At 42.2% G+C, this 22,259-nt stretch overlaps 1 protein-coding gene across 1 annotated transcript in view; it reads right to left on the bottom strand.

Annotated features, from left to right (window-relative positions):
- Window positions 1-22,259, bottom strand: part of LOC107126133 (dystrophin-like) — a 402,970-nt gene that overhangs the window by 290,705 nt on the left and 90,006 nt on the right. The window contains exons 10-12 of the mRNA XM_015429648.1: window positions 16,532-16,711; window positions 12,200-12,375; window positions 5,451-5,574 (exon numbers count right to left, since the gene is read on the bottom strand). Coding sequence (XP_015285134.1) covers window positions 5,451-5,574; window positions 12,200-12,375; window positions 16,532-16,711 — 480 coding nt within the window. The remainder of the gene's footprint in view (window positions 1-5,450; window positions 5,575-12,199; window positions 12,376-16,531; window positions 16,712-22,259) is intronic.

Below are 22,259 nucleotides of genomic sequence, written 5' to 3'. Positions count from 1 at the left end.
TTAGGCTACTGCTACAGCTGCAGAAACTAGCTTCTATGAATACCCTGTGTTTGGCTCTGTCTGTTGTAGGATCAACAGCTCTGTGAGATAGTGCTTGCTATCCCAGCCTACCTTGTCTTCTGCCCACCCAATCAATTCTAACCTGCCCTTGACCCCTTGACACAAGCACAACTTGAAAATAGTGGGCATCCACCCTAAATTTCTTTTTATTGCATTTGCAAAGCGCAAGCTCCTCCTTAATACTCCTTATGATGTCTCTTCTCTGTAATGTTTTGGTAACCTGGGTTTGCTTTTTTGATCCTGTATGCTGTTTGATGGGTCTTTGACCATAATACATAATAATGAGTGGGCATCCACCAAAATTACTAGCCAAGAAACAAATCTCAGCAAACTTTTTGGACCGGGAATTTTTTGTTCACTATGGCCCCTGCCACACGGGGGGGGGGGGCACCGGCAAAGTGCGGCTTTTTAAAGCCGCACCAAAATAGACACGCCGCGGCGGGATCCCCCGGATCCCATGAGCAGCGGCACTGTTGCTCCCCGGCACAATCAGATGCCGGGGAGGAAGCCACGGTCGGGAGACCAAGGCAGCCGGCAGTTCGGCCAGGAGCCGGGGATGCGCCGGCAGAAGGACGCGCAGGCGATCCCATGGCCGTGCTTGCCGCAGCTGTTCAGGTTAGACCTCCTCAGGAGGTGGTTTATTTTAGATGTGGGTTTTCGGCCGGAAGGGACGGATCGGGGACGGGTGCACAATGTTTCCCAGATGTTGCGGTGGGATCGCACCCGTTTGCTGCGCCCCCGATCCGTCCTTCTTCCGGCCTAAAACCTTTCGTGTGACCGGGGCCTATATATGTTAATTCTCTTAGCAACACCTGAGGTTTCCTACCCATATTAGGTGTTAACTGTGGTGCATGCCCTTGTAACATCTAGATTAGATTACTGCAATGCACTCTACATGGGGCTGCCCTTGAAGTATGCCTGGAAGCTACAATTGGTATAGAATGCTGCAGTCAGAGTATGGCTCCAGTCTTATTCCATCTACCATACACTCTGGCCATCTTCGGAGGCCCTGGTTTAGTTGCTCCCACCATCTGAAGTTAGACAGGTGGCAACCCAAGAAAGGGCCATCTCGGTGTTGGCACCAAAACTTCCAAACTCCCTCGTCAGGAAAATTTGTCTGTCTCCCTCTATCAGTGTCTTTCACCAAGAGATGAAGACATTTTTCTTTCATCAGGCATATGCCAATAATGGTTACTGGCCCTCTTTCTGGTGTTGTTTATTTGTTTATTGAGTTAGTTTATGTGTTTATTGAGTTATTTTATATTTTAACTGCTCAAATATTTTAATTTTTTAATATATTTGCTGCCTTGACCCTGATTGGGTGGAAAGGCAGCATAAAATGTTTTAAATAAATAAATATCTTAGCATAACTAAGGAATGGACTCAGTATTTTTATTACATTTTAATTACATTTCACCCAATACTTCCAGCATTTCATGGCCATTTAACCCAGATGTTTGCTTGTTTTTATTATCTCCTACATAAATGTTTGCACAGTAAGAATTTGCATCTGAAGACTATGCAGCCCTCAAGATCTAGTCTGCAGTTCACCAGATGCAATCCACATGATCTAATCCACAAAAGGTTAAATTTTTTTGAGGTGCCACAAGAACATAAGAACATAAGAGATGCCAATGTTGGATCAGGCCAAAGGCCCATCCAGTCCAACACTCTGTATCACACAGTGGCCAGAAATACCAGTGCCATCAGGAGGTCCACCAGTGGGGCCAGGACACCAGAAGCCCTCCCACTGTTGACCCCCCCCCAAGCACCAAGAAGACAGAGCATCACTTGCCCCAGAGCCCCTAGCTATACCTTGTGGCTAATAGCCACTGATGGACCTCTGCTCCATATGCTTATCTAATTCTCTTTTGAAGCCGTCCATGCTTGTAGCCACCACCAGTGGCAGTGAATTCCAAGTGTTAATCACTCTTTGGGTGAAGAAGTACTTCCTTTTATCCGTTCTAACCCGACCCCTCAGCAATTTCATGGAGTGCCCACGAGTTCTTGTATTGTGAGAAAGGGAGAAAAGTACCTCTTTCTCTACCTGCTCTTTCCCATGCATAATCTTATAAACCTCAATCATGTCACCCCTCAGTCGTCGTTTCTCCAAGCCAAAGAGCTCTAAGTGCCTTAACCTTTCCTCATAGGGAAAGTGTTCCAACCCTTTTATCATTTGAGTTCCCTTTTCTGCACTTTTTCCAAAGCTATAATATCCTTTTTAAGGTGTGGTGACCAGAATTGCACACAGTATTCCAAATGAGGTCACACCATTGATTTATATAGGGGCATTATATATAGGTGCACAAGACTCCTGTTTACTTTTTCTAGGCAGTTCTGAGGAAAGCTTGTAAACGTTGAAACCAATTTCAAATCAAACCTAGGGGATCTTGCCCATCACTAAACTCATGCTGACTTAGAAACAAACAAACAAACCTGTTATAAACCTGATAAAGGATAAGTACACACAACACACAATTGCCAGGCTTTCCCCCTACATGTACCTGCAAAGAGGCTGGATGGTGCAGCTGGCAAGCATTCTGATTAGAAGTAACACGCTTCAAACAGCACACGGCCGTTCCGGCCGTTGGGCTGGGGAGGCGCCTTTGCCTCCCAGCCGGAAGAGACAGACGGCGTTGGCGCCAAAAGCGCCGCACACGGGACTTGAGAGGGGGTGGGGCAGTGTAGGCTTAAAGCCCAGCCCCGCCTCTCCTTCTCAGCAGTCCCGCGCGTTCGGCGGCAAAGGCAGAGCTCCGGTCGTGACTCCCCCTTTTACGAGCCTGGCAGGTTGCTATGCGGTATACAGATTGCGGTCCGGTGAGCACCAGCTGACACCCATATTTGGGGTTGAAGGGGTCCTGTGAGTACAGTCTTTGTGCCTTGCGGTACGGGGCGGGGAAAACGGACTGCCTTCGGGACGGCCCTGTTTAGGTCCTCTCTTTGAGCCTTGCGGCTTGGGGGATGGGGCTACAGGGTTGTCTTGCAATGGCTAGCCGGCCGGATGGTAGCCCCTGCAGTGGGCTCCCACCCGGGGCAGGGTGGCTTGCCCTATTGACAAGGTAAGGGAGGGGTCCTTGACCTCTGGCCTTGACCATAACGCAATTCTGTTTTGCCCTTGCCATTGGTTCCAGCTAAAGTTGTCCGTTAATAAAGTGGCCCTATAGTTAAACCCAACACTTGTGTCTGCCTCGTTATTTCCGGCTTGGGGGGCAAATAGCCTCAATGAACTGCTGCTTGCAAGGCTAAGATGCTGTCTCAGATACTAAAATGCCATTACTATTAAATTATTCTTCTAAGAGTGGTATTTATTTAATATTTTTAAGATGCATGAAAGGGAAAGGCAAGAAATTATTTAGAATACTATTTTATAAACTTTATTTTCCAGAAGTATAACATGCCTCTCTATAATCATATAAATATGAAAAAGCTTAAACCAAGGTAATAGAAATTTAAAAGCTTTAGTATTCAGCAATGACTCAGATGAGCCTGGATATGATAACCATCTTCAAGTACTTGAAGAGCTGTCATATACAGCATGACCACAGAGTTGTTTTCTGTTGCCCCGGAAGGTCAGACCAGAACCAATGAGTTGAAATTAAATCAGAAGAGTTTTCGGCTAAACATTAGGAAGAACTGCCTGACAGAGCAGTTCCTCAGTGGAACAGGTTTTCTCAGGAGGTGGTGGGCTCTCCTTCTTTGGAGGATTTCAAACAGAGGCTAGATGGCCATATGACAGAAATGCAGATTCTATGAACTTAGGCAGATCATAAGAAGGGAGGGGAGGAAGGGTTGCCTCAGTGCTTAGTATTTGTGGCCCTTTCTTACATGCCCAGGAAAATGCTGATTGCCACTTTGGGGTCAGGAAGCAATTTTTCCCAGGCCAGTTTGGCTGGAGATCACACATCTCCATGTATCTACAGTTAGTAGTTTAAAACAGTGGAATTCTAAAGAAGAGTTATATCCTTCATGCCGTCAGAACACGACTGATCCAGCCCGCAGTTGAATCCTCCGGCCAGCTACAATGTGTGTATAATTAAAAATACTGTATGTTGTCTTCCCTATCCCCCATGAGTATTGTTAGTCCAAATGTCATGAGTAACTGTAAATCGCTCTGAGCCCACAGGTGTGTGGGAAAAGCGATCAATAAATCGGAATTATTATTATTATTATTATTATTATTATTATTATTATTATTATTACAGAAAACAGAAACCAGTGCTTCAAGGAAAACTAAAACATACATATGTAACCTCATCACCGATCTACATTTGTATAATGGTTTTTCTCTGTGTGTAATTGTCCTGTCATTCAAATACCATACTTATGTGCAGTAACCTTTATCAGCACAATGCATGTAAAGACATACCTCTGTTGAACTATGCAGCCTGACGTTTTTAGATGATAGCTTGGCATATGCCAGTTATGAAAATGCTGATTTAAAATAGAATCAGAGTTGGAAAGGATCTCCAGGGTCATCTAGTCCAACCCCCTGCACAATGCAAGAAATTCACAAATACCTCCCCCTCCACACGTGCAATGATTGCTGTTCCACACCCAGAAGATGACAAAAAACCTCCATGCTTTCTGGTTTTTTTCTTTCACAATAAGATAAGAATTTAAACATAACTTTGTGAGGCCAAGGGCTTGAGTCCATAGAAACATTTCAAAGGACATAAGGATTTCTGCACAGGGAGAGCCTTCCTCTCCAGTGCAGCCCCCAGATGCTGTGCTTGGGGATTCTCTGTCTTCCAGGATCAGCATTTCAAGGGACATTTTGGGCAATAATGGGAAAGGGGGGGGGGAAGAAAGGCACACAATAAGCAGAAATTCTTCCATCCACAGATCCAGTAGATTGAAGCCACAGTCTTTCTGGCCTACCATTTAGTTTTCAGTAGTGGACAGTCTAATAGAGTTAGGCTTCCCATTTAATTTTTCCCACAGCATCTGGTACTTAGCAAACAAAGTTTTAGTTTAACTGTCATAGCTAATAGACATCAAAAGACACATATTCCATTACTTGTTTCTGTTTGAAAAATCAGATTAATGACACAATTTCCAAAACTCAATTCTTAAAAAAATAGTGCCTGCCTCTTTAAAAATATAGTATATAAAATGGTAAACTTGATTATAAACTGTACTCTTTAATGGCAGTTGCTCAGGACACTTATCCACATTGCATTATTTGCATTTAGGACAGGATGACAGAAACTTACAAATTATGCTATAATTCCCCCTACCATGCATACCAGTTAGCGATTTCATTTTAAATATACAGAGCTATTTAATGTTTGGTGGTTGAGGACAGACTGTGTTTCAATGGATGGGGTTGTCAGGGCAAAATCGTTTTACAGATCTAACACAAACACACAAGTATACAAATATTTTCCTACATTAACTCTTTCTCTAAGGTCAGACAGGTTCCCTTCTTTTCTGTATATTGCAAACTCAGGACTTTGGAGCACAGCTTCTGAACGGGTCATCCAACTGTGAAGTTCTGTTGTATCAACATCAAATCTGAGACAAACAGAAAAAGAGAATGGTTTCTTAACACAGAGTTTGTATAAAATTAGTTTATTGACAAAAAAGCTTGTATCAGGTGTTTTAAGCCAGAAATATGAATTAAAAGTAAAAAGATCCATCATAACCACCACAAAGAGAAGGCTCTGAATAGTCCAGTAATTCCCATAAAACGGTCAATTGTAAGATGTAGGATCTCTTTAGAAATAAAGCAGAGACTGTTCAACTCTAAGGTACTAGCTTGCCTTAAACGAACAGGTGCAGCACCAGTTTCATATGCTCAGTGCCATTTTTGAAGAGTACATCTCTTATTTTTTTCACAATACATGAAACTAGTGAGTCTTTTTTTAAATCAATGGATGATCTTGTTGGTTAACCGAGTTTGTTGCTGTCATTGGAGGAAGTTGGCATGGGTCTGTGTAGGGATGTGAGAAATATCTATAATTTTTAAAAAGATGACAATTGCATATTGTAGATAAGTGTCTCAAACAAGGCATAGGTTTATAAATAGTTTGAATGGATCCACAGAGACAAAGAGAGAATAAAACTGTGATGGCAATACCCAAGACCTTGAGAAATTCAGTCACCTCTGAAGAACAGACAATGATGTGCAAGAGCAAAGATTGTTGTTTTGAATGATGAATAATTGTCTGCACCGTTGATGTTTTGAACTGGGAACTCTGAGCAGTAATTTACCTTGCAGCTTTACCATTAAAAAACAAAACAATACCCCAAAACCAGCAAACACTTTTCTATAACATTTTTTCCATAGCAGATTTTTTCCATAACAGAATTTTTTCCATAGCAGAATTGTACAGAATTCTCCATTTTAAAAGTTGTCAGTTTCTTAAAACCAAACAAACAGGGGGAAAATAGTATTTTTGCACTAAAGCAACATTACTAAAAACTGTTGTGCTGAGAAAAGGAGCTAGGGCTTACAGCCTTTATACCTACATTTCTTGAATCAAACATCTCAGTAAAAAATCAGCAGCTCTTGCAAGATATATGCTAAACTGAATATTGCAGTTTTACAAATACTGAGGTTATTGACCAAGTTAATGAAGCTTCCCTGCTGTTCTACACGTTCTTGTTATAAACCCCCTCAACAGTGGATGACTCATAGAATAATACATCCCAGAACGTGCCATTTGTTTACACCACCTTCTCGATTCCCATGTTAAGAGAATCAATACAATTACCTTCATGTAGCTGACATTTCTGTATATCATGATGAATATCTAAATTATTAGAATGGAACTCTATCCACATCGAAATTACCTGTCCCCCAGGGAGAAGGGAATTGATGTGGGAAGGAATCACATCATAGGGTTCAGGAGCAGCATGGGGCCCAATCCCAGGAAAAGAGCTCCAATGAATATAATACATGACTCATGGAGTAGATAGACCATCAGTGACCTATTACTGAATTATTTCCAAAGTCAACTGTCAGAGAATGTTAGCAGGTATAATTTTGTGAAAACTGAGAACTGGCAAGTACTTTTGTGGCAAGTCCTGTGAGAAGGCTATCAATATTATGAGATTTCAGTCATGTGCTGCAAAACAAAAATTCATTCCGCCTAAGCAAATCATTAAAAATACTTTTATAATTAGGCACTATCTTAAGTTTCGGCTGTCAGTATCCCTCCTTATTTTTAAAGGATGAGATTGATCTAAAATGCACTGAATGTGAAGACACTAGGTGGAGCAACTATCCTGCTTTTTAATATGTCTTTCCTTTAATCAAAAGATAGATATCCAGCTTCACATCTACAATGGCAGTCTGACAGTCTTACATATTGACATCCCTTGGTACATTTTCAAAATAATTTTCCTCGCAGTGCAAGAATGAAAAGTTAAGTAATATCTTCTTTTGAAATGTGAATAATTCAGAACTATTTTATATGTTGTAAATAGTCAGGGTAGCTTTTAGACAATGTGTCACCTATATGCTATGTTATAATGTATCACTCATAGAGGAAAAGGAAAAATAAGCTATAGTGCTCCATTGGGAAATGTCTGGGATGTCCTGAAAAGAGGAACTGAGATCTCGGTACACCAGCCTCATACATGAAATGGTGGATGTGAGAAGCAATTTGGCCATGATCATTGCATGGAGCTTTTGCAGTAACCCTAGAGACTGCTGATATTGTTTCTGCCTCCCATCAGTTCTGGTTCTTATCTTGTGCTGATCTTAGGGGGGGAAAATAACATCCTGGATAGCTTTATTTCAACTTCTTTTCACCACCCACTTAGAGTGGTTTTTAGAAGATAATGAAGCACTGTCAGTCTAATGTGCAGTCATTTCCCTGTTCAGATGGTGGTACTTCCTCTAACATTTGAGAGGAAATTGCACATGCTAACTTTAGGAGCTGTGTCTTGTCACTATAGCTAACACATCCCCCCTGCACAAGTATATTTCATGTTACCAAGAAGAACTGGCAGCTGAACTCAGTTGTGCATTTGGTTGGTGATGCTCTAAAGCTGTTTTTAGCTTAATGGAACAGTGTAAAACCTTATGCTGTGGCAGAAGGTAGGATTTGGCTGGATCTACACAGGTGACTTATTTTTTTAAAAGTGAAAAACTGAGCAATCTTTAAAATCCACTGGCACACTGAATATGGCCCTTGTGTAAGCAAAACACTAACACTTTAGCTTTCCCTTCCAGTATACCAGGGAGCAGATGCCAGGTGTAGGACCATCATCCTGGTTCTGTAGCTCAAGTAACATTATACAAAATTCCACTTTTACATCCCATAGATTTCAGTAAGGCTAAGCAAACTCTCTCACTGAAATAAATGGCAATCCAAAATGATGAGCTTTGGCTGTATCAGGACTAGAGCTTTTAATGCCTTTCAGCTATCTACAGACCACAAATTGCCTTACCAAAAATATACAAAATCTTACTATGAATCATGATTAGCAGACTATATGATATGGTTTAAGAGTCAGAGCATGCTATTGTAAAGTTAGTTGCTCTCATAAGTGCCAGTTCTAGGCCTCAGTCCTAACTTGCTCTGACAATAGGAAGAATGAACTATTATAGAAATGTTTCTCGGTAACACCTTAGAAGCTCTTCCCTATTACTACCACCACACACACATTACAGCCAACACAGTCTGAACAAAACTTTCCCTGAATTTCTCATCCCTGACTCAACTTTTCTGCATTGTGAGGCTAAATATTTTACTTCCTTATTTTATTTTTCTTACAGGGGGGAAAAAATCACAATCCCATTCAGTTGTGTACTAAAGTATAATGACCGGGATTGTTTTCCTTCCCACTGAAGCCTATTGACCCTATTAAAATTCTTCTAAAGGTGACTTCCGGTCGACGGAACAGTGATGGTGGATGCTCTCCTCACAATGGAGGAGGGTGAATCGCATACCAGCGGCCTGGTGGGGTGCCACCTCAAGTGACACCCCTGCGGAGCCTTTGCGATAGGTTCCAGACCAAGCGGCTTTTGAGGGGTAGCCTCTTCGATGGCATAATGCCAGAGAATTGAGGCTCCCCTCCACCCTGAAGGACCAGTTGCTGAGTGGCCTTTGGGCACAAGCTGGACTGACCGGGACAAGCACCGGAGATCGAGTGGAATGGCGTAAAATTGAGCACGGTCAGATAAATTGGCTGACAATGAATGTGAGTTCAGAATAAAACAAAGTAGTTTGAAAAGTGATTCTCCTCCCCCCGCGATCGAAAACAGAGATTCCAAAGAGGGATGCCTCTTTTGCGAGAGCGGTAAATGGACATGAAGGGGGTGAAGGGAGGAAGTAAACCGAAAGTCTTTTGAGAAACTTATCTGAATTGCGAAGTCGTTTGGCGAGTTTTCCAAGTTTTGAGGGAGCGGTAGAAACTGTAAACAAAACCGGAAAGATGGCGGCCCAGCAGAGAAAGTTTAAGACAAAGCCGGGTGGGCAGAGCCCAAGGCCAGAAGAGGGAACAGATGTCCTCAAACTCCTGGCGGATATGCTTAAGCCGGTGATGGAACAACTTGATGGTATTAACCAGCAATTAACTGTGATGAACAAAAAATTTGCTGCGCAGCAGCTCCATCTGAACAAAACAGAGAAAAAAGTGGAGCAGGCAAACGAGAAAATTAAAGAGATAGACACCACAAGCAAGAAGTTAAAGAAAAGGATGGGAGAGGTGGAAATAAGGCGGAATTGCCAAGAGAACCGAGTTTTACAGCTACAGATGGAAAAAGCTAACATGGTTCTCAGGTTTCAGGGGGTTCCTGAAACAGATCGAGAAGATTTGAAGAAGGTGCTCAGTGAACATATCACTCCAGTAGTAGGCTTAACAGCGGATGAACTTGTAAACAAAATGGAAGTAGCCTATAGGGCATACTCCAACTACATTAAAAATAATAGCCTACCTGGAGAAATAGTGGTCAAGTTTGTAAGAAGACAAACTAGGGACACCATTTTAAAAGCAACCTCAGCAACTCCACTGAAAATGGGAAATGTAATCATCAAAACGTTAAAGGACATTCCATTTGAAATCAGACAAAAGAGGAAAAACTACAAGGATCTAATTTATTTTCTTCAAACAAATGGGATATGGTTCCGGAAGGTGTCATCTTTAAAATCAACGATAGAAGAGAGAAGATAGACTCCACTTTTAAAGCTAAAGAATTTTTGAGACAACAGCTAGGGGAAGAAGAAGAGTCCAAAGAGGAAGAAATGAAGTCTAGTGACTCTGTTACCTCAGGAATGGAAGAGGACTCTGCGGCAGAAAAGGGTGCAGGACCTGCCAGAGTGGTATACAATTTCAAAGACAGAAAGCCAAAGTAAAGGCAGAAGGACTTGGAAAATGGCCTTTTGAAGCAAAGAATAAGAAGATGATCAGAGATTTCTCTCATAACAACTAACAAAATAACATATAAATAGCGAACTATTATAAGCAAGAACTCTACAAGTATATTGTGACATTAACTCTAACAGTACTAACATTTTAACTAACAGTGAAAAGATCTCCTCCTCTTGGGGTTTTAGATTAGTGTGGTTTGCTTTCCCTTCCCTATTATTTCTTTGCAGTTTTTGTAGTTTTGCAAAATAAAAAATATTCCTCCGGGGATTAAAAAAAAATTCTTCTAAAGGTCAGGAACTTTTATGAACAGTGTAGGAGGCAAAGTGGCGGTTTGCAGTGGGGAAGAGAACCACCCAAAATGTCCTTCCTCTTCTGTCAGCAGAAATGCTGCTGCCCAAGTACCCCAATAAAGACATGAGACCACAGTATAAATTTAAGTAATTTATTCAAATCTGCTGGGCAATGTCATCAATTAGTTATGCTAATATTTAATTGAGGGTGGGCTCTGCTAGGCAGCCTATCCATGACTGCCTTTTCTGGCAAATCAACCCTGGCTTCGAACCCTGGCTACCACCGGCTTTGTTTGACACAGCCCACAGATACCATGTATAGAGGTGCCCAGCCGCAGCCCCCTTCCCTGATGTGCTGTAAAGCCACTACCAGGTTCAGGAAGATGCTGCTCAGCACCAAAGGCATGCCTTCACAAGTCCACCCAGTCATAAAGCCAGTGATGATCTCTTCAGAACATGTCCTCCATCATGCCTGATGGCTCAGGGTGCTCGACAGTGACCCCTACCTATCAATGAGCAACCCATTCTATCCCTGCCAAACTAGTTAAGGCCTAAACTGTCAAAGACCAGCCCCAATTAAGCTCTTAACACCACCAACCTAAACATCACAAAGCAGGCAAAAAAAAAAAAGATCTAACCAATAGCCAGCCAGTGAAGAACCCCCACAATTCCTGTTTGGCACAGTGACTAGCTGATCCCGTGATATTCTACAGAGGGTGGATGGGTTGGTAGCAGCCGGTGACAAAAAGCTGTATTCATTAAGGATAGGCAGTAATATATAGCCTCTTCTTCCTGAGTTCCCATTGGATGGCTGGATTCACTTCACAGGCAATTTGGCCTAGGTCTGAGGCAAATCAGTCCCCAGCTTACTGGCTGGGAATGCCCTTAATGCAGGGTATTTTTGTATCTAACCACATATTATTAGCAAAGTATGTATATAAAAGTCATGGGCCTGATTAACTGAACAAGCTCCTGAGCTACCAAAAATTATTCAATTATAGTTGGGATGAGCCAATATAAGGGAATGTCTGGGGAAACACTGACCCCCCCCCCCAAGTGCCCCTGCCACTTCTGCAAGTCTGAGGGGGAGCTCTGCCAAATCGGTACAAAATTTCCTACTTTCAAAATAAAAATGTTTCCTCTATTATCTCTGATATTTTTTTACATAATCATGTAGTTAGTCCTGTGATATCCCCATGCTTTTCATGATATCCCTGATTGGCTAGATCATATAGTGATAGCAGGTGTTGAGTGAAGAAATGAATATGAGTGAATCGGCACAATCAAAAGGCATGTTTTGGGGGACTTTCAGAGAACATTTCAGCCTACACCCACCCTTTTTCAAGATCAGAAAGTTTCTTTATAAACATTCTGAATAGCCCTTAGTATGGTTTTTCAGAGCACTAAAGCTCTCATATACTAAAAACAGTAGATTAATGGTTTAGTAATGATGTTAAATATTTCCACTTACAATTCCTCTTGATTAAAAATACCTCCTCATGCTTTCACTTTTTTCTAATTCTCACCTTTTTCTAATTTCTGAATCCACAACAATTTGTCTCTTCTTGTGAGGTGGAGGTGGTGGAAGCTCCTCTTTAGCATGCTTAACCAGGATTTGCTCTCTGGTGGTCACCATAGTTACAGTTTCCATTACTGTTGTCTGTGTTAGTGATGTCTGAGAGGTAGCAACAGCCTGTGAAATCTGTAAGAAGTATTGAAACAGAGGTCACACATTACTTGAAAGATTTTAATAAAGACTATTCGGAGTGGCAATAGAAAATAATGAGAAACTGCTCTTCCTTGTTCATGGATTGACTTTCGAAACAAAATAACACTGTATTGAACTCAGACCAAATTGTTTTATCTGACTCATGCTAGGTGAATGAGACATATGAAAAAGTCAATATCAAAATCAGGAGGAAACCTTAATAGAATAATATGTATGGTGCTTTCTATATCAAGTCAGGCAAACAAAGACAAAAATCTTGAAGTTCAGTTTTGTGGAACAAATGACAGAATGTTTGCAGCCATGTTCTTTAATTCAAAAACTGACTTTTTTAGCAGAGGAAGAAGACATGAATTAGAAAACTAAAATAAAAGTAGTCACTGCTTTTCACAACTATTCAATTTATTTTGCATGTGTTTCTAAAAATGTAGCTGTTACATAACAGAAAAAGGAACATGCTTGATGGCACTGATGACTCTTTTTCCTGTACACCCAGGAGCATCATCATCTATAAGAACATAGTCAACCAGATATAACTCAGTGGTAGAGCGTGGAATGGGTTCTTTCCACAGTCCTCATCCCTTTGAAATTGCTCCTAGTCTTGCCTGAAGCTCTTCTCTTTATAAATACAAATGTTACAGTGAAGTTGATCCTGTGATGTTTCCTGGCAATCCCAGGACTGCAATACAACAGATTCAGGGCTAGAGTACACCAGCAGATCTGACATGATCTAAATCTCTGACTTTATAAGAGAAGTGTTCATGTGAACCAAGAAGTATAAGGAATATATTAAAAGTAATTATAAAGGTCTGTATTCCACTTTCTGCTACAAACATGATGAGATTGTTGACTGACATATTCTTGGCATAAGAAAAAAACAAGTAAAATTAAAATTGAGATGGAAAGCCTTAAGCACAGAAGACAAATAAATGGCAGCAAAAAGGCAGCTGTTACAACTAGGGATGGGCACGAACTGGGAAAATGTGGTTCAGTTTGTAGTTCATGGCCAAACCATGAGCCAAACCATGAAACAAACTGGTAGGTCTGTTTGTGAACTGAACCGATTAGTGTTTCATCACCCTGCAAATCCCATTGAAAGGGGCCGCAGTCCCTTTAGATGGGGTTGCAGAAAGCACAAAAAACCCAGCTTAGCCACTCAGCTGTTTCACGCTGTCTTGTGTAGTCCCTTTTAACTTTAAAGGCACTGCACAAGACATCCTGAAACAGCTGAGTGATGGGGAGCACCTCCCTGTTGCTCAGCTGTTTATGTGGCTTCTGTGGGGAACAGAGAGAAGGGGTTTAAAGAGACTGAATTCTCTGTAAACCCTTGAGTTCTGCTCCAACCATAAACTCCCATGAACTGCTTTAAAAGTTTGTGTAAATTCATGATGGTAGACCTGGCATGGTTTTCTGTTCATAAACCATGAGCAAGGCAAAATTTGTGATGAATTTTGCTTTGTGGTTTGGTTCATGCTGCGGTGCTCAAGTGGTTAAGACGCTGAACTGCAGGCTGTGGAAGGTCGGTAGTTCAGCAGTTCGAGACCCGAGTGTGCCGCATGACGGAGTGAGCACCTGTCTCTCGTTCCAGCTCCTGCCAACCAGCAGTTCGAAAGCAAGATATTGCAAGTAGATAAATAGGTACCACTTCAGTGGGAAGGTAACAGTGTTCCGTGCGCCTTGGTGTTTAGTCATGCCGGCCACATGACCACGGAAATGTCTTCGGACAGCGCTGGCTCTTCGGCTTTGAAATGGAGAGGAGCACCGCAACCCTAGAGTCGGATTTGACTGGCTTTTGAGCAAGGGAACCTTTACCTTTGGTTCATGCCCATCCCTAGTTACATCCCCCAATAAATGCTACGCTCTGTGAATATTCCAGAAAGCCTCATCTCCAGGATGGAAAGTTCCTTAGTATTCAGCTTGTGAATATTCCCTATTTTGTTTCTTTTTATATTCATTTATATTATTGTCAACAGTCTCAGTTCTCTTCTTTTCACTGCTAGTTTTGTAGATTCATTTGTAATGTGGTGCTTGTGTCGTATACTGGAATATAAATTTTAATCTTTGCCCATGGCGGCAGCATGCCTCCATGAGTGAAGGTAAGTTAAATGCCTTCTCTCTTCACTGGTGGAGGTGTGCTGCCCCCGTGGCACAACTCTTAAAGTGAAGGGGAGGCATTTAAAAGGGCCTTCCCTTCATTTGCAGAGTCACATCACCGCAGCAGCATGCCTCCTCCAGTAAAGGGAAGTTAAAGGCCTTTTCCCTTCACTGGTCAATTTGTGCTGCCATGGGGGCACACCTCAATGTGTGAAGGGAATGCCTTGTCCAAGCTGTGCCGCTGCAGCGATGTGACTCAGTGATATAGCTGGCCTGAATAAAAGCTGAATAATACCAACTTTTATATCAGTAAGTGAATCAGATTGTCTAATCTGCATTCAGATGAATAAATACCTGAACACACACCCCTAGGGAGCATGCAAGGCTTTCATTGCTTCTCAATAGCTGTATGCCTTCTGTTGTCCTTTTGACCTGATGTGGCTGGCCTTTTCATCTCTCCCTCCAACCACTGTGACATATTTCCCCACAGACTAGAAAAAAACTAGCTTATTGTTCTACCTGGCAGGAGGGAGAAAAAAGATCAGAAGGAGGTTGGGTGGAAACTACATAAAACTCTCAGAGGAAAACTGAAAGGTTTAGCTGTCTCTAACCAGATAGCAAAAATTAATATACATGTGCTAAGATAATATATGATGCAAGAGCTTGCAGTTTTCTCTCAAGTCTTGAATATGTTTTCAATTTTGCTTGTACAAAACTAAGGCATTTATAACTTTTAAATTCCATAAATATGTCAAATATTGCAATTTGTTATAAGTGATGCATTTTATGTTGTTAAAGCAGTAAAATTAATTTAGGCTTGAAAGGCTAGTAAGTTTGCATATATTTCAGTTTCCCCAAATATGGGTTTTTTTCTGAAAAAATTGGGGGAGGACTTTTTCCCCACAACTTTGAAATTTCTGAAAATTTTACCCCTCTACTCACACCACTGAATCATGACTTTAAAAAAAAAAGTTTAAAAAATCTCTTTCTCCCAAGAAAAACACAAAGAGATTCTGCTGGATCAGATTTATGGTCAATCTGTTCCAGTATTCTATTCCCACAGTGTCCAGTCATATACTCCAGAAAGACCACTGCTGGGCACAGAGCCAAAACTACCACCAGTTGCCCCCCCCCCCAACCAGGCATTCAGCGGTATACGGCTTCCAAACACAAAGACTCCATTCAGCCATAGGGGTTAATAGCCATTGATAGACTCACCCTTTACCTTTTTCTAAGCTTAAAAAATCCCACTCTTCAGTGCTTCCTCATTGAGAAGGTATTCCATCATTTGGTCACACTTTATTTAACCCTGTGATACCCTTTTTGAGATGGGGCACCAGAAATGTTCACAGTATTCCAAATATTGTTGCACCATAGATCCATACAAGGGCAGTACAATACTTGTGATTTCATTTTCAGTCCCTTTGTGATGAAGGGAGATTTGACTCCCCAAAGCTTATACTACCAAAACTTGTTGGTCTAAGGTACTACTGGACCAAAATCTAGCTGTTCTACTGCAGACCATTGTGGCTACTCCTGAACCAGTCCCTTTTCTGATGATCTTGGACATAGAACCTCACTTTTTCACTGCTGTTGTACACATAATTGATTCATTTACATACAGTGACTCAAACGTTGTATCCTGGTTAATCACTGACAATTCTGACATCATCAGAACACATAAAAATTGTTATTTTGTCCCACTATACATTAGTAATTGTACTTCCGAGAGTCAAAGCTCCCTTCACCAAAAGGGAACTTTGACTCTTGAAAGCTTACTTTTAAAGCTGATTTTTAATCAGATCTTCTATTGAGGACCTTCGGCTACCTGCATCCACTATAACATTAAAAAACTTATTCTTACTGTCTAAGCACTGTTGCACTAGCCACTTTTCACCAAGAGAGGAAGACAATGTTTAAAATAAACTCAGATTTTTTTTCAAACTACATGCCAAACTGCATCAATACTACTTCAAGCACTTTACTGGCTTATGATTTAACTGTAATAAACGGACAGAGTAATAATTATTTTAAAAACCTGCTTAGAACTGCTCTCCAGCTTCTGTGCCAGGTTCTCCCAGCGCTGGACGACATTTTCCAGCCAACCTTCCAGCTTCTGAGACAATGCTTTATTTTTTACAGATGAAAGGAGATCCTGGATGAGTATGTTCAATTTATCCATCACCTTTCTCTTGATCTCTAGCTCACCTTTCAAGACCTGTTAAAATAAAAGAAGCCATCCAGACAACATATTATTAGTTAACCAAAGAGAACAACTGGTGCCTCTTAAATAAGAAAGACCTAGTAAAATCATTATATAATGGAACTGTGTTTCTAGAAAGACAGCATTGTTGGGAATATAGCAAGAAGTTTAAAAAGAAGATGTGATGAACTAGAATGTTAAAAATAAATTAATACAAGTGCATTTGTTATCTACATGCAAAGCAGCAAACTGTAAAGCACTTTTACTACATGACCTTTTAACTAATTAGGTCCCAAAAGAGATTTAAAAGATAAATGTAGCTAACTTTTAAATGTTAATACAAATTAAGAATACAATGTCATTTTCCACAATATAGTAAAGACTACTAGTTCCATTAAAAAAAACCTAAGATCATGGCATCCGGCCCCATCACTTCCTGGCAAATGGAAGGGGAAGTCATGGAAGCAGTGACAGACTTCACGTTCCTGGGATCCAAGATCACTGCAGATGGTGACTGCAGCCATGAAATTAAAAGATGCCCGCTTCTTAGGAGGAAAGCAATGGCAAACCTAGACAGTATAATAAAAAGTAGAGATGTCACCCTCCCAACAAAAGTCCGTATGGTCAAAGCAGTGGTATTCTCAGTAGTAATGTATGGCTGTGAGAGTTGGACCATAAGGAAGGCTGAGTAGCGAAGAACAGATTCTTTTGAATTATGGTGCTGGAGAAGACTCTTGAGAGTCCTTTGGACTGCAAGCAGATTGAATCAGTAGATCCTAAAAGAAATCAACCCTAACTGTTCCCTGGAAAGCCAGATACTGAAGCTGAAGCTCAAATACTCTGGCCACCAAATAAGAAGGGAGCATTCACTGGAGAAGACACTGATGCTGGAAAAGATTAAAGGTAATGCTATTGCGACTGCCCATTAGCAACTATAGACTCACTTGCCCATGTATTTTTTTGTTGCCCAAAACATGCAGTTGTGAGAGAAAAGTTCTTGAGGAAATGGATATTAAAATTTTCTTCCTTTTCTGAATCTACAAGGTTTAGACTTCTGCTGAGTACTTTGTGCAATAATTGTATAATAGACATGGCGCATTTCTGTTATACTGTCTTTTTAAATGTTTAAACCTTTTTAAAAGTTTAAAATTAATTTTTATGGTATATGGCCTATAGGCTTTTAAATCTAATCAACTGATGCTGGGAAAGATCGAAGGTAAAAGAAGGAGATGGCAAAGGATGAGATGGTTAGACAGTGTTATCGATGCAACGAACATAAGGAGCATCTTGAAGCAGATCCGGTATGCTATAGGCAGTCAGTGCAATGCACTTAGCACAGGCTGAATGTGGTCACAAACAGGGAGTCCCATTAACAGCCTGGCCGTGGCATTTTGCACCAGCTGAAGCTTCTGGATCTGCGACAAGGGCAGCCCCATGTAGAGGGCATTACAGTAATCCAATTGAGGTGACCATCGCATGGATCACTGTTGCCAAGTTTGAGGAAGGGAAACAGCTGCCTAATCAGTCGAAGATGGTAAAAGGTCGACCTGGCCGTGGCTGCTATCCGGGCCTCCATTGTCAGGGAGGCATCCAGGATCACTCTCAGACTCCTAACCTCCAGCGCTGGCACCAGTGGTGCTCCATCAAAGGTCAGAAGTGGGATCCCGACCCTTGGGCTGCCACGACTGGGGCACAGGACCTCCGGCTTCATCGGATTCAATTTTAGCTGGCTCAGCCTAAGCCATTATGGGCTAGATAAGGATTTTAACAAGTTGAAACTTCAATCCATGCAAGATAGAAATAATTATTGTGGGCTAACATAAACCAGCCTTGACCTGGATAGCCAGGTTAGCCCAATCTCATCAGATCTTAGAAGTTAAGCAGGGTTGACGTTGGCCAGTTTTTGGTTGGGAGATCATTAAGGAATATCAGGGTAGTGACACAGACCCAGGCAATGGCAAACCAGAGGCAGGCAATGGCCAACCATCTCTGAAAACCTCACCAGGGGTTGCCATAAGTCAGCTGTGAATTGATGGCAATATACAGGACAAAGTACATAAGCTAGGGTTTCTCATAGACCCTGTGCTCCTGGTGAATTCTCAAATTACTTAAAGTGGCCAGGTATAACTTTCACTAGCAGTGTCTCACCAGCCTTGACTTCCTATTGGTTTCCAGGCTCAGTCCAAAGTAGTGAAGACAGTCTTTAGAGCTCTATATAGTCTGGGATGTGCATATTTTAGAGGATATCTGCTGCTGTATATACCTGCATGTACCATCAGGTCTGCACTGCAAAGGCACAAGGCCATACCTTCTTCAAAGTGGTGCTTAACTCGGGAACATTGCCAGTAGAGGTACGTCTGGCCATTCTCTGCCAGCTTTCCTGTATTTCATTTAAATTTGATAATTCTGAAAGATTTTTACATGGAGGGATAGTAGTTGGAGCTGCTTTTTCTCCAGTGGAACTCATGTTGACATTTATTTGGTCATTTTAAAAAATGTGCTTTCTGTGTTTTCGATACTGATTTTAAATCTGATCTTTTAAGTTTTCTGTTGTGGTTTGTTATTGCTTTTAAAAAGCTGCATATCACTTGGGGTACCATCCTGATAGTGAACATAGTAGATGCAGCTGAAATAAATCTAAGTAAAATATGGTGCCCTGCCCTGGACGGCCCAGGCTAGCCTGATCTCATCAGATCTTGGAAGCTAAGTAGGGTCAGCCCTCATTAGTACCTGGATGGGAGACCACCAAGGAACTCCACGGTTGCTATACACAGGCAGGCAATGGCCAAGCACTTCTGTTTGCCTCTTGCCTTGAAAACCCTAGGAGATTGCCATAAGTCAGTTGCAACTTGGTGGCATTTTTCACCACCAAAATATGGGAGTCGAGCCTTATTCCTTTGCATAGGTACAATTTCATATCCAGGGTGCCCGAAGCAAAGCAATTCCCTTTCAAGAGGGGAAAGTATGGATGTAGCTAGGATAGGATTGCCAAAGGGATAAGAGATAATATGACCAACACCTTTCTTACCAGTTTTAGCTAGTTTCCACAATAGTGGGGTACTTAGGTTTAACTGAAATCCTTTTTTTCCCTGGAGATTCTGAATAAAATAGTTGCATGTCTCAATTCATACAATCCAGAGATGGTTAGATAGTGTCATAGATGCAACGGACATGAAATTGAGCCAACTTCAGAGGATGGCAGAAGACAGGAAGGCCTGGCGGGATCTGGTCCATGGGGTCGCGAAGAGTCGGACTCGACTGTGTGACTGAACAACAACAACAAAAGTGCTACAATAGAATGGTGGATGAGCTGTGCAAGCCCATCAGTTCCACTATGTGGACTGCTAGCTATCTTTTTATTCCTTCATCATGAGTGAGCAATCACATGTGGACCCAGTCTACATATCCATTCTCCATTTTTTTAAAGGAAAAAGATTTCACATTAATTTGGATCACCCAGGGAGTCCTGCAGAGGTCCCAGTTCACAGTCTATTTTATTAAAAGGGGGTCCATGTTGTAGTGAAAGGATACCTCTCTCCACAGGTTTCTGTGTAAAAATTACAGCTGTGGAAGGCAAATGTTTAATTGTACTCTGTTGGTGCGAACACCACTTTCAAACGTAGGTCAAAAGCTGTGGAACAAAATTTTCTACCTAGCCTTCATTCCACCTGGGTGTGGACTATGGAGGATGGTCTTTTATATGTTGGGGGCTGATAGGCTGCAATCACACACTTCTTTAGATCTGACATAGGTGCGAATGCCTGATGGATCTAAAGGGACAGGTCAGACAGCAATATCTGGTAAGCATCCTGCAGTCATCAGCAACCCGTGCTGCTCTGCCACAGAAGCAGAGTTAAAAGACACCATGGGAAGTCCAGTGTTATCTGGATAAGGCAGGCCACGGACGGACTTTCTCCTGTCTGACTGCTCAAGCACACTCTCATGCTGTTGGGATGGTCTGATCAGGCCATCCTAACTCTGTGTCGTGTTTTTCCCCCCTTTGCAGTATGCGCATCATCACATATTCCACAGGGGGCCCTCAGTGTGAAGGTTCGATTCCTCATTTATGTCCAAGGGAAACAAATGGTAAAAAAAGACTCACCCACAGTTGCATCTGATCACACAGTGATGGGCTGCACCCGCAGCTTCAAAGGACTGTGTGATCTCACAACTGCATGTCAAATTCATCTGGAGGGAACAGTCTTGCTTCCCCTCAACTTCAACTAGCGTGTGTGACCACAGCCATAGTGAACCAAATTTGCTTCCTGTGATCTCGTGATCAACAAACTCTTAAAAACTGACAATGCATTGAAATCAATAAGCTTAGAAGGATGGAGCTCTGTTTAGGATTGTACTGTCAGGCAGATAATTTTTCATCAGATAGGATAGGAGGGGTCAGATGGTACTTAAAGGGAAAACTATGTATTTTGTGAGGGAAGACAATTTCAGTAAAACACTAAGGAAGAGAGTAGAAATACCTAGAATGGATGGGAGAAAGAAAGGACAATATGGAGTATCTGTCCTTATATATAATTGAATAGTGGGTGCCAAAGTTCTAAAATGCCTGCCTTTAGTGTTAGGCCGGAAAAACTGCCACTCAGAAGACACTGGCTGAGTTGACTGGCTGCTTTGTGCAGTCCCGCCCAGCATTCCAAGGTCATTTGCATATGGAAGCTGATTGGACCACACTCCATTCCACACCTCAAACTCACCCCCCCGCAAGGCAGTTGGAATTTTCAGTTGGGAGAGGAGAATGATGTCAGCTGCTCCCTAGGCAGAGGCTGTGGGGAGGGGGGGGTTGTAAAACTTAAGACAGACAGGCAGATAAAGGTTGGCTGATGGTTGCCAACTCCAGGTTGGAACTCCAGGACATAGGGTTGCCAACCCCAGGTTGGAAACTTCCAGGATATTTTAGGGATGAAGCCTGCTGAGGGTGGGATCTGAGGAGGAGGAGGAGGAACAGGGGGACCTCAAGACAGATACAATGCCATACTGCCCACACTCCAGACAAGCTGTTGCCAGTCTCCAGGTGACAGCTGGAGAGATCTTAAAGCTTTGGTGCTACTTTAAAGTGTTGCAATTTATCAACAGAGTAGTGTTTTGGAAAATCTTTAGGAATTGTTTGGTGCATTTATGATGGGGCTCCTGGGGAACTATTGTTGCCAATCTTGGCCCAGCAGCCATCAAACCATTCTCTTCAACCCCCTGCTGTGCAGCTGACTTTCCCCTAGGGTTGCCAATCTCCAGGTGGGACCTGGAGATCTCCCACTGTTACAATTGATCTCCAGATGACAGAGATCAGTTCCCCTGGAGAAAATGGATGCTTTGGAGGGTAGACCCTATGACATTATACCTGCTGAGTCCTTCCGCCCCCCCATGCCCAATGCTGCCCTCTACAGAATCCACCCCCCAAACCTCCAGGTATTTCCCTCCTTAGAGCTGGCAACCCTACATTCCCCTCAGTGCCTGTTGGGAGTGGGTGGTGGGGGAGGGGAAGGGAGCAGGCGACCGGAGGCTTCTGCCTCCTGTCTCCGGTCCTGGAGTGGGGGGGTGGAAACGGACC

The sequence above is a fragment of the Gekko japonicus genome, unplaced genomic scaffold (genome assembly GCF_001447785.1).
Source record: "Gekko japonicus isolate JY-2015 unplaced genomic scaffold, Gekko_japonicus_V1.1 scaffold615, whole genome shotgun sequence".
NCBI classification, from domain to species: Eukaryota; Metazoa; Chordata; class Lepidosauria; order Squamata; family Gekkonidae; genus Gekko; species Gekko japonicus.
Note: the sequence above shows the minus strand (reverse complement) of the source record. Positions and strands in the feature narration are given on the sequence as shown.